This window comes from Physella acuta, unplaced genomic scaffold, assembly GCF_028476545.2.
Source record: "Physella acuta isolate Inbredline_101_S28 unplaced genomic scaffold, ASM2847654v3 ptg001950l, whole genome shotgun sequence".
Classification (NCBI taxonomy): domain Eukaryota; kingdom Metazoa; phylum Mollusca; class Gastropoda; family Physidae; genus Physella; species Physella acuta.
Genome location: NW_026733455.1, coordinates 170365 through 188001, shown reverse-complemented (window position 1 = coordinate 188001; position 17637 = coordinate 170365). Strand labels below are relative to the sequence as shown.

General features: G+C 33.2%; 3 protein-coding genes across 3 annotated transcripts; all 3 read left to right on the top strand.

The window, feature by feature from the left end:
- Positions 1-324: 324 nt before the first annotated feature.
- On the top strand, positions 325-4080 carry LOC131931358 (zinc finger protein 675). Its single transcript, XM_059288144.1, has 2 exons — positions 325-355; positions 2741-4080. The coding sequence occupies exon 2, from the start codon at positions 2821-2823 to the stop codon at positions 4078-4080; it is 1260 nt and encodes a 419-aa protein (XP_059144127.1). The 5' UTR covers positions 325-355; positions 2741-2820.
- Positions 4081-5208: 1128 nt separating this feature from the next.
- Positions 5209-6189, top strand: LOC131931357 (zinc finger protein 28-like). The gene has a single exon (XM_059288143.1). The coding sequence runs from the start codon at positions 5209-5211 to the stop codon at positions 6187-6189; it is 981 nt and encodes a 326-aa protein (XP_059144126.1).
- A 5812-nt stretch (positions 6190-12001) lies between these two features.
- On the top strand, positions 12002-17425 carry LOC131931361 (PDZ domain-containing protein GIPC1). The gene is made up of 5 exons (XM_059288148.1): positions 12002-12458; positions 12795-13164; positions 13510-13610; positions 13842-13923; positions 14285-17425. The coding sequence occupies exons 1-5, from the start codon at positions 12135-12137 to the stop codon at positions 14470-14472; spliced, it is 1065 nt and encodes a 354-aa protein (XP_059144131.1). The 5' UTR covers positions 12002-12134; the 3' UTR covers positions 14473-17425.
- Positions 17426-17637: the final 212 nt, after the last annotated feature.

The following is a 17637-nucleotide window of genomic DNA, read 5'->3' as shown; positions in this document are numbered from 1 at the left end:
TCCCTATCCCAGTATTAGATCTAGATCTAAATCTAAATTCTTTCAGTTTGACAAAAAGGTTACCCAAGGTTACTCGCACTTTAATGGTTCAAATGTGCTATAGTGGGTTGCTGCTTAGGGGTAGTCTAGCCATGCTATCCCAAAAACATATTTTTTAAAGCAAGTAGAGTTAATTGTTTCGATTTCTAGAGTTCGAGCAGTTTCCCTTAAATAAAGGGATATAACCAATAAATAATGAAATGATATCAGCTGTTTGCCAGCTAGGCCCTATGTAAAGAGAGATAACTACAATTTTATTTTTCAAATCGTCTTGCTTCTGAGGCATGGAAACAGCCCTAGCCGGGCCTAGCTTGTCGTAAGTAGTCTAGACTCTTTCTTTAATCTAGTAGATCTATATACTAATAATAATATAGACTAGATCTAGTCGGAAGAAGATATCTATTCTAGATCTATAAGCTATAAGGGCGTCACGTTTTTTGACGGTTTTTTAAGTTTTTAGTACCTCCCTCGCCATCGTCACAAAAAGTGGTAATCTATCGTTTTGGGTACGTAAAATCGCCCGCGGCTATTAATGTACGAAAACGTTACCTCATTGTCAAGGCTGTAATAGAAGTATATTGTGATATGTTTGTGTCAAATATTATAGATAAATGAATAATAAACCTAATTCAATGGCTAAATATATCAATATGAATATACTATATAGGCCAGAAATTAACTTTAAACAGCTGTGTCTGCAAGCAAGATTTCCTATATAGTAGTATATAAACAGCAGCCATTTGTAAAATAGAGTGACTTCTGCCTGAATCTCGCGCTACATGTCTATAAAAATAAAACTTTAACAAATTGGCTGCTATAGTAAATGAGCGTGGTTGCATCTGTTGGAAACATCGCTGTGTTCATTTATTACTGAAAAGTTTTAATTCAATTGTTTAAAAACAGGTACATAAATGAAACAAGGAAACATTTTTGTATTTTTCAAAACATAAATCCTCCTCAAAATGTGAAATAATTATTAAAATGTAAGGAGTCACCTGTTTTTCACATTACTAGTCGCGGCCGATTTTACGTACCTAAAACGATAGATTACCCAAAAAGTGATCTAGATCTAGAATCTACTCCTCAAAAAACAAAAAGTAAAAAAGCCAGCACAATTGAATGAGCAGAGATAATCTAGATTCTAGATCCCGATCAATATTCATTTGTAGAAACACCCCCTTAACTATTAAAGTTCAGAACAAATATATACTTTATTTTCACAAAAATTAATAATAACTCTCACTCTCAACAGGACTTCCCCGGAAAAGTACTCAAAATAAAATGATGTCATTGGTTCTAGAGTAAAAATATTAATATAAAATATAGAATTTAAAATCCCCTGCCATAAAAAATACACAATAATAAATAAATTAATAATGGTGTCCTCAATACTTGGTAATAAAGTCTTTAACATTGCCACCTAATTTATTCGTCTAATCTTAAAAGGGGTCATCCATAAATGACGTCACCCTTTTTTGGACGATTTTTACCTTCCCCCTCCCCTCCGTCACACGTCGTCACAAAAAGCCAGACCCCCCCCCCCCCCTAAAATGACGTCACACCTCAACTTACAACAGCCCTCAAAATTGCAGTTGAATTTTTTTTAAACATCGATATTTTTCCAAAATCTTGTCTAAACTATTACAATTTATTAAAACAGTTATCTAAAACGCGAAATAACATCTAAAATTCGTTTTCTAACATTGCTTTTTTATAATGCAAAAATGTGATGTTGCAACATCTGACCCCCCCCCCCTCCCCCCCATCACACATCGTCACAAAATAACGGACCCCTCCCCCCCCTACGAGTGTGACGTCATTTATGGATGACCCCAAAGTGGTCTGCGTGCAGTTTCTTTCCAAATACTTTATTTATTTATTTTTACATTAAACAAGTTGCCTATCAGGACTCTGAAGGACACTGGGCAGGTGAAGTAGAGTTCACCTGTTCACCTGTTTCTTTGACCTCAGCATATGAAGAGAAAGTGTGGTCAAACCCATGCTCAGCCAAAATCGTGTTTCAAAAGACAAAAACATGTTGTCTGAGGTGTGACATCTTTTTTAAATTTGTGGGTCTGGCTTTTTGTGACAAAATGTGTTACAGTAGGAAGGGAAAGGTAAAAAAAAAGTCAAACAACTGTTACGTCATTTATGGATGACCCCTAAAACCCACAATTTTCTAAGGATAACAGTTAGGCCAGTATCAAAATTATAATTAATAGTAGACTAACTGTCTGGCCTAACATACGTGTTTCATTATTTAGATCAAGATCAAATGAACTAAGAATTAAGAAAGTAAGAAAAATATAAGTTATTTTTGTCGCATTACTTTTTTAATGCAGCAATGAAGTTTTAAAATAATCATGGGGATGCTCAGTATTCAATAAGATAAGTCTCTTAACATTTATAGAGAGGGTTGAAAGTGTTAAACATATATTCTTCTGGCATCTTATTTAAGGTAACAGCTAATTCAACTATTGTTAACAGAAAGGCCTACAATATGAATATTTAGCCTTTTCCTGTCAAACTTATTAAACACTGTTAGACATTAACCTTAGTCACTTTGTCCTAATCCTAGATATTTTTTAAATCTCTGGCTTTGTAGGAAAGTACACATAGCTACTTTGTGTAACACTGAACCTTGGGTCTGGCTTTATAAGCTCATTTATTTTACCATGCTTATTTCTCTTTGATACCACAGTTTGTTACATTGTCCAGTCCAACTGATCCTGTTTTAATTTAAACTGTAGTTTCAACATTGTCTCTAAATTCTGGAAGAAGATGAGAAGAAATGTACAGTGCTCTATGTGCTCAAGAAGATGCTGTTCTTCAAAGAGGTTAATTAAACATTTTAGGAAGAGACATCCAGAAGTAAACATTTTAAAATGTTGTTTTTGTGAGTATGTAACACACGATGATACCTTGTTTAATCACCATAAGCAATATAGCCATCCAGAAGAGAGGTTTGCTTGTGAGTTTTGTGAATTCACAACAAGGAAGTGGAATCGTTTAAAGAAACATCACACTAAACGCCATTTTGCTCCACAAGTAAAAAGCTTATCAAATTATGATTCAGGAGAACTTTTTAATTATATGTCATCAGAAATTTCTGCAGACTGCTCAGCAAATCAAGTATCAACAATTTCCTTCTCTGGGTGTGCTTTTGGAAATTCAGAAGTTAAAAACTCAGTTCTAGATAAAGAACAAAATCTTTTAGCAGTTAAAGTAATCACTAAGGGTCATTTTGGTTTGTCAGAAAATAAGAAATTGACTAAAGTCAAACCCGACAACCAAGTGACTGGTCCTTTACCACAAACTTCAAGAGAACTGAAGTGCAGCTGTGAGGGTTTAAAGCATTGTAAAATCTGTCAACAAACAAATCCTGACAGCCAGACAACTACCCAGCCTTCAGACAACCAAGTGACTGGTCCTTTACCACAAACTTCAAGAGAACTAAAGTGCAGCTGTGAAGGTTTAAAGCATTGTAAAATCTGTCAACAAACAAATCCTGACAAGCTGACCCAGCCTTTAGCTGAGTGGTTCAAGTGTGAGGATTGTCAAAAAAGCTTTGAGTATTCTTTACATTTGACATATCATCAATTGGTGCACACACCCCAGCGTTGCTATATCTGTGGCAAGTGTGACAGATATTTCAATGAAGCTGAAGAATATGATCAGCACTTATATAGACACTTTTTACATAGACCATTTCAGTGTGAAATGTGTGAGAAGGCTTTTACTAGGAAAGATAGTCTTACATTGCATATGAGGCTACATACTGGGAATCTTGTTTACAAATGTAATTTGTGTAATTATGCAACAAACTTACAGAGTGTGTTGTTAGCCCACAACAGATTTCATTCCAATTTAAAACCTTATAAATGTCATACTTGTGATTATGCATCTACTTGTACAAGTTCTCTAGTCAAGCATATTAGAATACACTCGGGGGAAAAGCCATTTTGTTGCAATTTATGTGATAAAAGATTTAGCCAAAGGACTACCTTACAAAAGCACCGGAAAACTATTCATCTGGTTTAAGTTTTGTATTTAAAAATAGCAGATTTTTTAAAAAGCTATATCAAACGTTTATAGCGTGTGTTGTTCATTATGATCTCACGCACTAAGCTGGTGAGTTCCAGACTTTTGTAATGGTGCATGCAGCATTTTCTAGGGGTTCTGGGGAGGGGGGGGGGGTTTACTTAAGAAACATGACAAAGCTCATACTTGTTTTTTTTTTCTAAATTAAAACCAATGACCAATTCATTCAGTTTTGTTAGAATTATTACTTCAGGGGGGGGGGGGGGGGTATATTTTAGGTAAGGGTGGTGCATAAATTTTTGTGATGATAGTGGATCTGGGAACCTAAAATTGACTAAATGTTGTGACGTATTTTTTTGAAGACCCCTAATTAAACACCAATAAAATAATATTTAAAGTATATCTAAAATTTCCACTGTATTTACATTCATATTTATTTTGTTAGTAAAAATAATTTATAAAAACCTTTTGTTCTACTTTTTTTATTTAACACATGTTTAAAGGATTTTAAAAATAACTTTTTGCTAAGGCAAAGAGGTTGAAATAATATTGTTTTAGTTATATAAGAATGTTATATTATTTTTTATGGGCTAGTTTAGGCAATGTAATGATCTTTGGTAGTCATGAAAGGGTTTCTGACGTTGGCCAGAACACTATTTTCCAAAATGGATAATTTGCCCAAAAGACTATTTTTCAGAATGGTTGATTGCCTTAAAAATATAAAGTTGTCAAAATTCACATCCAAATTTTCTTACTTGCATACTTTTTAATAATGCAGCAAATACTAAAACATTCATAAAAAGCTCTAGAAGTCAGTCTACCTTTTTTTTTTGCTGTTTATAAAGAATAGAAAAGGATAGGTGTGTTTTAGGACGCTTCCTTAATTGCAAATAATTACATCTTAATCCTAATCTAAAACAAACTTAAATACCTATTCATTTCTCTGGCAGAGCTGAAATATATAAATATATATATTTATATTTATATATATATATATATGTTGAAGTCTTTTCAGAAATCTTTGAAACATTTACTGACATGTCTATTTCTTTTTTGTGCCACAGCTTGTTACATTGCCTAGTGCCGTGGATCCTGTTTTAAACAACACACTTTCACATTATCTCAAAGATGAATGAAAATTTACAATGTACTGTGTGCTCAAGGAGATGTTATAATTCAAAGAAATTAACCAAACATTTTAGAAAGCAGCACCCAGAAGTGGAATTGATCAAATGCTGCTTCTGTGATCATGCAACTCCAGAATCTTTGTTTGCACAGCATAAACAAGACTATCACCCACTGGAGAGGTTTGCTTGTAAATTTTGTAAATTCACATCAAGGAAGTGGAGAAGTTTAAAAAAACACCATACTAGTCATGTTACCCCAGAAATAAAAAGCTCATCAAATTTTTATTCAGTAGAAATCCTTAATTGCAAGATTTCATCCAGAATTTCTGAAGAAAGCTCATTGAATCAAACATCTAAAATTTCTTTACCTGAGCATGCTTTTGGAAATACAGAAGCACAAAGCTCCATTAAAAATAAAGAAGAAAATCTTTTAGTTGTTGAGGGAATACCCAAAGAGCATATTGGTACGTCAGAAAATAAAATAATTAACACTGTAAAACAAGACACCCAAGTGACTGGTCCTTTACCACAAACTTCAAGAGAACTCAAGTGCAGCTGTGAGGGTTTAAAGCATTGTAAAATCTGTCAACAAACAAATCCTAACAGGCAGACAACTACCCAGCCTTTAGCTGAGTGGTTTAAGTGTGAGGATTGTCAAAAAAGCTTTGAGTATTCTTTACATTTGACATATCATCGATTGGTACACAAGCTCCAGCGTTGCTATATCTGTGGCAAGTGTGACAGATATTTCAATGAACCTGAAGATTTCGATCAACACTTGTTAAAACATTTTAAACACAAACCCTTTAAGTGTGAAATGTGTGAGAAGGCTTTTACGTTGAAATGTCATCTTAAAGTGCATATGAGGCTACATACTAGGAATCTTGTTTACAAATGTAATTTATGTAATTATGCAACAAACTTAATGAGTGGGATTTTAGATCACAAAAGAGTTCACATGAATATTAAACCATACAAATGATTATGCTTCTGCTTCTCAAGGTGCTGTTGTGAAGCATATTAGAATACACTCAGGGGAAAAGCCATTTTTTTGTAATTTATGTGATCAAAGGTTTACTGTAAGGACTAATTTACAAAAGCATAAGAAATGTATTCATTTTGTTTAAGTAACTATTGTAACATTTGTATTTAGAAAGAACAGTTGAAATTAAAGCTAAATTTTGTAAAAAATTTCAACCTAAGTTCAATTATTTTCTTGCTTTATTTCTGATGTACGAGTAATTAAAAATAATCTTCTGTTGATATTGCAATTTTGTTATAGTTATAATCTAAATTTGCATTTTTTTTGTTAATAATTTTATTTCTTAAAAGTTAATGCTTGTTTTTCATTATTGATTGTTTATGGCTTACAATTACTAAAGAGTCTAAGATTCTTTTCTTATTAAAATCATACAACAATTTTTTTAAAGATATTTTCTTATTTATTTGTAGCCTAAATTAAATGTGTAGATTTTATGACAAACTGGCTCACACACAATGTCTTTTAGGCCGGTCCTCATTATTTTATCTATTTGCTATTTGATTATTTATTATTCTCAGAATGCGACTTTCTATTTTCTTGTGTTTAATTTCCATTAGTCTAGTCCAGGGGTCTCCAAACTTTTCAGTCCGAGGGCCGCATTAACAATCAAATTTCAGTTCGGGGGCCAGTTTCTTCTTGATTTTTCTGGGCAAAGTTCCTCAGCCATCACCAACAAACGTTTTTTCCGTGGACAAAAAGATCTCCGCGGGCCGGATGAGAGGACATCGCGGGCCGCAGTTTGTAGACCCCTGGTCTAGTCTACAGCATAGGTCAGCAATTAGCGTATATAAAGCCTCTGCTGCCATGGGTACTCTAGTGGCGATTTCTTAATCGTTGCTGCTGGAATGGAGTGTGTCTGCTGATACATTTGAAATATTGGACCTCTTCTTGTTCCACTCCATGTCTTTATCGTATTTTTAGTTTTCTTCTTCATTAGCTTTGTTTTACCAGATTTGGCCTTATTCTTAGACCGATTCTTGTATTTTTCTCCTGAATGTCTTTTAATGTTTTTAGTTTCTTAACTGTCTAAAATGCAATACATCAGCTTAAAATGAGCTCTTCAATTATTTTTTTTTTGTTCTACTAAAGTTAGCGCTAAAGTATAGTTCTAATATCTTCCATAATCGTTCAAAATATAGTTTAAAATGTATTTTAAATGCTGTTCCACTATGGTTTGCAAGATACATATTTGGTCATTGCACGATCAATTGGCCCTGAAGGCAGCTTGTCCTTCACGCAAAATTCCACCTAGTCCTATTTTCATCCTCTGCAGCAAGACTCTGTTGAAGATTTTCCCTGGCACTGACAGAAAGTTAATGACCCTCCAGTTTTCACAAAAACCCATATCGCCTTTCTGATGTATTTAATGTAAAGAGAGATACCCATTCTCTGTGATTTGGATACTCCTCTATTTGGTTGGAAACCCTTTTAGTATTTGTGCACATACAGTTTGATCAGTTTTGAGCATTTCTGCATTGACTCTCGGAAACTTGTTGCATTTGGTATTTTTAAAATCGTCTATTATTTCCTATTCAAGAATTGGCCCTTTTGTTATTTCAATGTGTAGTGTACTGTAAGCCCATGTCTGTGAAGAGTGTAAAGCAAGCCTCGTCTTCTGGGTCTAGCCTGTTCAATATCTCTTCAATGTGTCTTGCCAGATTCTTTAATTTATCTTCTTCTGTTGTTAAAGTTTTCCCACTGTGATCTTTGACAATTGCAGGTTTGCTTGATGTTCCTCTAGTAAGGGTGTTGTTAATCTTGTAGACGGTTCTACTATCTTCTTCATCTGCTTGTGCTTGAGCTTCTTTGGCTATTCGGTCTACAGCCTCTTTTTATCTTTTCTTACACTTCTTTTAACCACATTGTTGAACTTTCTGTACTCTTCATAGTCTTTTGCTCTATTTTCTACTAACGTTTCAAGCTATTACTTGCAACTTGCCTTCTGTCCTCTTGCCGATGAGGTTCCTAGTGGCATTGTAGATTAATTTCTTCCTCTCATTCTTTCTGCGCCGTTTTACAGTTTTGCTTGTGTGCTGATAACATCCATCTTCTGACAGATTTTTTAATAAACGAATCTATTTTTTTAGAATATGTGAAAATATTATATATCTATAACACCAAATTCTGAAAGTTTTTGAGAAACCGGTAATAAAGTAACACTTTCGGTTACCGGAAATGACTCAAAGGTTGATGAAAGTCTACGTATAGCCCTACTAATTTATACAATTTCCTAACCCATGGAAAGAAACACATGCAGACAGATTGCAAAACTGGGTTTTTCCGAAGCAGGAAGAAGTAAAAAAGTCAAGAAATGTTAAAATCTGGATATCGATTTTTCTCACATTACAATAAGCCTACTTCCTCCTTTAGGCATTCTCCGCATGCATATGAGAAAGTAAAAATACTTTTAAATAAGCTTGTGTCTTACGTAAAACGTGCATGATTCACACGCATTTTCCCGAACATCAAACCTTCACCGATATTATTTAGGACATTACCCCCGAAATGAATCCCCACCCCACTTTATTGAGAATACTAGTCTTAGTATAAATGATAACGATGCGCTGTAAAGTCAGAAACCCAGCATTTTAAAAAGTATTCTGTCGAATGTCTGAAATGGGCATATATAACCTTATCCCTAAACTTAACCCTATCCCTAACCTCAGCGCACCCTAACCAGGTCCCAAACTCTATCCCTATTTTTAGGATCATTTAGTTGTCGACCGGGGGTAATTCATGTCTTATTGCAGTTTTTTGGTCAGGGTACTTAAACTGCCCGGGGGGAGGGGGGAGGACAGGATCTGCTTTACTCATACAGACCTTTAAGGTCTTTGTTTGGGGATTAGACCACACTACTGTCATAATTCTTTAAAAATAAACAAACTAGAAGCTACATTTAAAATTCATTTTTGTATAGTATTATTATTATTTTAAGTCTTAACTTGAAACATGTACTAGTCTTTATTTACAAATACAATAAGTAAATTTGACAACATTGCTGTCACTTTTGTTTTTAGACAACACCTGAAGTTGTTATAAATTCTTCTACTCGGGGACGCGTGGTTGGAATAGGCCGACACTCAGGGCTATCACTGCCAGTTGAATCTACATGTTAATGTTAGGTAGAGCCTAATAAAAATGGTTTCTTTACTTAAACTCTGGATGATCGCAGTGTGGGAAGAGAGTAATTAAGGGAAATCACCCCCCTCGAATCGTTTTAGGCAACTGTGATCTAGAGGTGTCGTAAAATACGGGCCTTAGTTTGGTTCTTAAAATAGCGTGTGTGGTCTGCATTGTTGAAAAAAGGTGTTAGGGTGTTTAATAACCCCATTTGGACACCCACACCCCCAAAATGACAGCTGTCTTACGTTTGGTGACGGCAAACTCCTGTCTCTTTCAATGATTTAAGTTTCTAAATGGTGACTGTCATAAAACCGCCATTTTACCTTCTCAAAAACGTAGTGGAATATATAGACCTATATAGATCCATAGGCCTAAAATACTATATATAGCAAGGCTATATATATATATATATATATATATATATATATATATATATATATAGTATCCAGGACACTTTGGGCCGCTATACTATATGTGTTTAGGCCTATTTATAGGCTTGTATGAAGGGCCTGTATTAATGGGAGATAATTGAAAATACACTCTCGACCCAATCCTGGCTACGCCACTGATTGCAGGAACAGCTGTAGGGATATTATATTTTAAGGCTTATAACTATAACGTTATAGAGCTGGATTTGTGCTATAAACATTACTATCGCTGGTTGTAGATTTTCGAATACAGGTAGGCATGTTCAGGCAATGCCTTGTTAGTTCTCCTCTAAACTCGAATCCTAACGACCTTTTTTTTTTTAGATGTAGTAGAGCCTATATTTTTACCATTACATCAAGGCTACTATTTTAAAAATTATAAAACGTTTCTTCGTTGCTTAAAAAAAAATACAATGTTAGACAAGAAAAAACTGTTGTTTTTCTCTTTCAGCGAGTCGGCCTACCCCCCCCCCCCCTCCCCCCCACCCTTTTATTCCACTTACAAGCTATGCTGCGTATTGATTGTCTATTTCCTACCTTGCCGTAATAAGTTCTATTGTTGTGGTCGACCTACACTATATTTCTTCACATATTCCGTTATTGTTTTTTTTAAAGGTTAGTGACATAGGCATAGGCTGTTTAAAGCCTATGTCACCATCTGAGACTTGAATAGGGTTTCTTTCCGACTTTTTTGTCCGTGGGGGGAAGATGGCAGATACTGCTAATAGTATATATTATGTATGTAAATTCTAGTTCATTCGGGGGTGGGGAGTGTAGACGTGCTTCGACCCCTCTCTCGAAGAAATGCCCGAAAAGAAACATTTGACTTAATTATGTTAAAAAGCTTCAACCCCCTTCCCCCACCCCAACTAGTTCGTTCCTTCTTCTTCTTCTTCTTCTTCGTTCTTAATTTTTGAATGATAGGCAGTATTGTTGTGTTGTTGTTTTTTGTTTTTTGCTTGGGGGGGGGGGGAGGGTGGAGGCGGACACTGGTTAAAGTAGGCTTATTTGTTTCTATATAAATTGTGTTTGCATTGGTGGGGGGTGTTGTAGAGTTGATTCAGGGGGAAGGGAAGAGATGCCAGAAAGAAACTCTGCTCATAGACTGGTTTAGTTAAATGCCGGGACGTCGTCAACTCGTCATAGACTCTAGCGTAGGTTAAAAATCAACTTACCTAGACAAGAGTTGAAGAACTAAGCCCATACAACCAAAACTGCCTGTTAGTCGACCAACGGATTTTTCTAACCGACTGCCTGAAATGGCTTAGTATACCTGTTTGCGTTCAATGTGTCACTTGTCTATCCTTTTATTTGCACTACGTTTACATTGATTTAGACAAAGTCTGATTTCCAAGCAATGATTCATCGTTTGTTGGGGGGAGGTCGTAAACAGTGTATCTTCCAGACTTTTTTCTCCGGGGGATGGGGGGGGGGGGGGGGGGGGGCGGACACAGGTAAAAGTATATGTTTCTATATAAATTCCATTTCGATCGGGGGTGGGGGGGTGGAGCCCCCCGAAGAGATGCCTGGAAGAAATTCTGGTCGTAAATGACATCCCACTTATAGGTCTGGGGCGGTTTAGGCTTGATTGACGAAGGTACTATGATACGCAATGTAGGGACGGGCGCTTAAGCAATGTGACGGTGTGAATATTTTTTAGTTCTTAAAAATTATGAAAAATATTTTGATTTCGAGGGACAAGTATGAGGAGTTATTAACATCAACAAAATTGTTATTTATGGTGTACCCATTACAACCGACCGGACAAGATTTGTGGCGCGGCAAAAAATCCCACCCCTACCCTGTCTTAAACTTAGTAAGTATATTACTGTATATCTGTATCGTTCCAGAAAAAAAAGTTCTGGTACGGTATGAATAGGTGGTCTATTTTCCAGCGCATCACATGAGTTCTATATCCTCAGCTATCATGTATGCTATATAGAGTTTTAGTCAATAAAATAGTAGGGCCTACTTAATACCTAACCACTGAAAATAGACGTGTATGTCTACAGTTTTATAAGAGAGTGATACGAATTATTTCTATTGCGTCGTCAGTTCATGTCTTTGTCAATCCTTTGTTAAATAAATAGGCCTAGAAAGTGGTGTATCCTGGAATGTGACTTTTTTTTTCACCTGGTGAAAAAGGCCCCGCCTCTTTTTCCACCTATAACTATAACCTTGTTGATTACGTCACTTCCTTTAGATCAGCCATTTTACCTCATAGAAGGACTTCATAGCTTCCTCTTATGTTGATAAGGATTCTAACTTGTGTCCCACTAGTGATTAAGAACAATTAAGGACTAACATTGTGATATTTTTACACTTCGCATAACCATGCCTCGGTTCTTTAATAGTAAGAAACATAAAAACGCAGGTAATGAAAACGTATCAGATAATCACAATGTAGATACGGCAAATAAGAACAGCAGAGATTCGCCCCACCCTAGCGATGACACGACTGGAAACGAAGCCAATGGTGGTGGATCAAAGGCACCTAAATCAAATACAGATCAACTACCTTCACAAGTCCCCAGACCTAAACTTGTTTTTCACTGCCAGCAAGCTCATGGTAGCCCAACAGGAATTATTTCAGGATTTACAAACGTTAAAGAACTGTACCAGAAAATAGCAGATTGCTATGACATACCTGTGTCAGATGTAAGTCACTGTTGTACTGTTGTGTTTTATTTTTATTCATAAAATACAAAATACTAATCCAATATTTATAATTTAGATCTAGAATCTATAGCCTTTCTAGACTTAGTTAAATGAATAAACATTCTTCAAGGATAAATTCTTGTGGAAGTTAATTTCATCCAACCTAGGCCATTTTAGTTTTAGTTAGGGTCTATAACTTTTTTCTACTTAAATTGATGAAAGATTCATTTTAGTTCATTATGTTTTTTCTGTGTGTTACATTTATCTATAAATTTAAAAATTAAATAGCCCTGTTAATACAATGAATGTAGTATAGATATTACTTTTCTCTTTCAGATTTTGTTTTGTACTCTCAACACACACAAGGTTGATATGACTCGGTTGTTGGGTGGTCAAATTGGATTAGATGATTTTATTTTTGCTCATGTCAAAGGTCAGCCAAAGGAGGTGGAAGTAACAAAATCAGAAGATGCTCTAGGGCTCACTATTACAGATAATGGTGCAGGCTATGCTTTTATCAAACGTATAAAGGAAGGTAGCATAATGGACAAAGTGCCTTTTATAGCTGTTGGTGACCACATAGAAAAAATCAATGGAGAAAGTTTAATTGGGTGCCGTCATTTTGAAGTTGCAAAAAAATTAAAAGAAATCGCAAAAGGATCAGTTTTTACAATACGAACTGTTGAACCTATGAAGTCAGGATTTTGTAAGTATAAAATAGTTTCATCAAATTTTAAAAAAAAATTAGGTTTAAGCTTTGAAGATATATATTGGTGTTTTCTGTAAAATTGCTTTATAGTTTGCTTTATTTTGAAACTTTTTTCACCTGACCTATTTAAATTTTTTGTGTGCACAAATTGAATATTTAACAGAAAAAAGTATGTTAGAATAGTTCTATGCAATTTCAACAACTAATACTATGCTGCTAAAGATATAACTGATTATGATTTCAAAACAATATTTTAATTACATTTTTAAAAGCATACTAATTTTTTAACTAGCCTACATTATAAAAAATGTATTAATTATAATGAATACATAAATTCCATAGCAAATATTGGACCCTCAACTGGCAAAAAGGGCAGTGGTAATCTAGGCTCAGGCAAACAAACGCTTCGACTGAGATCCTCCGGACCAGCCACAGTAGAAATTGTAAGCCACTTTCTTCAAATTATTATTAGGCACCATGAATTTTAAAAATGTTTGAATACGTATTGCAAACTGGTATATTATTTACCGTCTTTAAGTTTTTGTTTAATCTTCTATTACTACATTATAGGTTAGAAATCTTTATAATTCCAATTATTTTATTCACTGATGTGATTGTCATTGCTATATACATAGGCTTATAGAATAAAAGGCAAATTGTTTTTTTTTTTTCAGCCTGATGAGGTTGTCACTGTGGCTACAGACAAAATAAATAATTTGTTGGAGTCTTTTATGGGCATAAATGATACAGAATTAGGTAAGCAATTTGTTTTCACATTCTTTTCTTTTGATTGATTGATAAGTACTTTTAAAGTAAAAGAAATTCAGTCTTGTCTGTTTTGTAATACAACTTTTCCTAAAACATTTAATAATTTGAGCTGAGCTGTAAATGTTAAAGTAAGGCTAGAACTATGCTTAAAAATTTGTTTAGGTCTGTAATATAAAATTATTTTTTAAATATTTTTTTATGGTTTTTTAGCAATTGTAACAGTAATACAGTATGATTATTATTGGTCTTTGTAGTTTATTGTAAACGTACAACTAAGTATTTTTGTTTGATTTACAGCTTTTATTTATACATATCATCTTTTTAACAACACCATATTTACATCTTTCAGCTCAAACAATCTGGGAGATTGGCAAAAAGGCTAACAACCCAAGTGATTTTGCAATTGGTATTGATGATTCAGAACTTCAAGTTTTTGGATTTACAGATGATTTTGTTTTTGACCTCTGGGGGGCAATTTCAGATGCCAAGAGTGGTCGATTAAATCAAGTATCTGCAGATTTCAGTGAACAATTTTAATGTTTGCTGTCATATTTTTTTCATGTTTAAACTCATCTCATGCGCTGTAAAAAATGTTTCCCTATCCAATGTTTATATCATCCTGTACATCTCTACTATACTCTAATGGACCCAAAGAAAAACCATACCATATCCACATATTGTTTCCAGTGAGTTGACAAACCAAGCTCTAGGGTCCAGACTTAAGCATGACATATCCTGGTGATACTTAGGTGCCATTGTAAAGCACACAGTGATAGTAAGGGAGTTAAAATGTAGTTTTCTTCAATGTTGTATTTTAATGACGAGAAAAGTATAAACATTTCTATATTTCCTTCACACATTTAATTCTGATTAAGTGTACAAGGTGTTCTAAATTATAAGTTCCTTCTTTAAACATGTTTCTGAAACTTTATCTCTAAAATAATTTCTAAAGTTGTTGACTACTGATACCAATGAATCTAAATAAGAAACATATATATGAATAATAATAGTGATTGGGGAAAATATTTAATTTCATCTCACAAGGTAAATACAATTTTTAAAGTAGATTTTAGTGGATTGTATATATATTTATATGTATATATAAAGTAGATTTTTGTTTCTTGGAGCACTAAATGCAACTATAAGAAAATCACTTGCATCTTCAAAACATCGATTTCCTGTTTTTCTTGCTAAAGTATTCTTTTCACAATTGTTATGACAAAAAAGTTAATCCCAGGGTTGTAATAAGAAACTTGCTTTATTTTTGTTTTGTTGTGAATCAGTTTTGTGTGACTTAATGTGATCTATAGATGGATTTATTTATATATATATATCATATATATCTTTGATTTGATCTCTTAAAAAGGTTTACACCAGAAATAAATTATTTTATCTAGATTTTCCAAACCTGAGATAAATTAAATTATTATTGACTAGATTTTTCAAGATTTAGTGTATCAAAGAAAAAAGTAAACCAGCAAGTTAAGAATTTTTATCTCGTATATCTGTGATCATGTGATTACACTGACCCAAAGTTGTGAAAATAGAAAGTTTTCATTTATTATATTTCTTTCTTTACTAAAATCTAGTTGCCTTAACTTTCTAATTGTATAGTTGTGCCTTTTTTATGAAGCTTAAAATTTAAAAAATGTACAGTTTTGTTCATAAGCTTTTTTATGTTTATGTGTTAGCTTTATAGCTTAGGAATAAAAACAGTTAAAAGCAAAATAATTGTCATTTGACATAAAGTATTTTTTAATTTACTAAACCACTCTTGTATACTGTGTAACACTGGTGTTCAGTTTAAGCTGTAGACATATACTTTTTGAATACAAATTAAGGAAGTGTGCTTATTTTATTGTATTTCTTATACACAAAGTTTTAAAATTTGCACAACTTTAAAAACTGTTTGAAATGTAGTTATAAAGACAGCTGACAAAAATTGTATGCAAAATTCTGAGTTTATGTATAAAATAAGATTACTTTAGTGTGAATTTATTTTAACTTGGAAACTTTTATTAAACTGTTATTTAAATTTTTTCAATACATTTAAATATGATTTTTCAGTAAAACCTCCCCTTATATAATTTATAGTACCATAGCATATTTAGACCAATCCCCATTGCCTGTTACAATCATTGTTTATATAGTTAATTATGCTTTACTGTTGCATTAATCTTTGATATAAATATTTATAAACAACTGTCAGTGATTACATTCCACTTAAATGTTGATATATATTTACAAAGTTTATTTTAAATTAAATATTTTTTAATAAGATTTCTTATTTGTGATCTATACAAGTTTTACAAAATTACACATGTGGTTCATCACCATAACTTATTTATTGTTTTGGAGTGTTCATAGATTCCTATTGTTTTTACAATTAAAATGTTTTTGGGGAAAAAAAATAATGTACACAAATTGTTAAACAGATTTTGTGTATGTGGAGGTATAGACTTTAGGTTATTTTCCACAAAATGACTTTTACTTAAACATAGCTCATAATTATTTTATTCAATTTTAGCTGATATAAAAAATTAATGGTTGTGAAAATTTAGTCAAAAAGGGCACAAGTAATCCAAAATTCATATTGACAGGGTATACTTTATTTCTACTTCAGAAGTACAGGGTTTGTGTATGTTTTTTTAGGTTGGTAAGTACCAAACACTTTCCTTTTACTTTTTGTGAATAAAGACACAAGGCTTATTTGATATTTCTTGTAGCCTTTAGCTAAACTTGTAATCTAAATTAGATTGATGCTTTTATATACAACCATCATGCAGCTGTACCTGACATTCCCATTTTGTGTACACACAGTAAACAACAAACATTTGATTGGCTCTGTTCTTTTTACAGAGATAGTTAACATTCCACCCACCTCTGTACAGTTTTAAAGTTGTGAGTTTTATGGCCAGGTAGAGAAAGTTTAGTTTTAAAATTTCCAAGTTTCTCAATTTTTCTCCATTGAAAAACTGCACTTACTTGAGCTTAGAATTCACATAAGTTGTTTCTATCCTTATAAAAATATTAATTGATAGGCTCTTTCTATCTAAACATTTGTATTTTCATATCTTTTTATCAAATCCAAATATTGTCCTTAGTTTTAATATGAATATTGTGGCATGTGTAAGGTTGTGACAACAAACACACAAATGTACTTACATGATTTTTTGTTAATGTCATTTAAAACAGCTGAAATACATTTGCAGTTTTTGTTTAAAAAACACCCTTGTGGATAAAATACAGTTGTTAGTAAACTGGTTATCTCAGCATTATTTAAAAATAAAAAAAAATCACAACCAAATTTCTTAGTATCACCATTGAAATATTTTATGTTGGATTTTAGACATAAAGTTGTAGTAAGAACTGGATTACTCTCATTTGTTTAATAAATTAGATGTCTTCTTGGATACACTTTTTTTTTGTTCTTTCTTGTAACCTTTTTGACAAGTAATTCTTATCAAGAAAATAAAAATTGGCAAGTAAACGAAGTGTACTTGTTTCTCTATAAGTTTAAATGTTGAATGAAAATGGTAATTGTACAGAGCTCAGTGTACTCCCAAACTGAAATAATCCTGAACAAATAAATGTGACTGAGTGTCATAAGGCAAACTTAACTAGAGACAAAGGATATTCAAATAAGATAAACTAGAGACAAAGGATATTCAAATAAGATAAACTAGAGACAAAGGATATTCA

What these genes read in the sequence shown, in the direction of transcription:
- LOC131931358 (XM_059288144.1), top strand. Translation starts at nt 2,821, where the DNA reads ATGAGAAGAAATGTACAGTGCTCTATGTGCTCAAGAAGATGCTGTTCT.
- LOC131931357 (XM_059288143.1), top strand. Translation starts at nt 5,209, where the DNA reads ATGAATGAAAATTTACAATGTACTGTGTGCTCAAGGAGATGTTATAAT.
- LOC131931361 (XM_059288148.1), top strand. Translation starts at nt 12,135, where the DNA reads ATGCCTCGGTTCTTTAATAGTAAGAAACATAAAAACGCAGGTAATGAA. An exon ending in ACCTATGAAGTCAGGATTTT is followed by an intron (nt 13,165 to 13,509) that starts GTAAGTATAAAA and finishes TAAATTCCATAG; the next exon opens with CAAATATTGGACCCTCAACT. An exon ending in GACCAGCCACAGTAGAAATT is followed by an intron (nt 13,611 to 13,841) that starts GTAAGCCACTTT and finishes TTTTTTTTTCAG; the next exon opens with CCTGATGAGGTTGTCACTGT.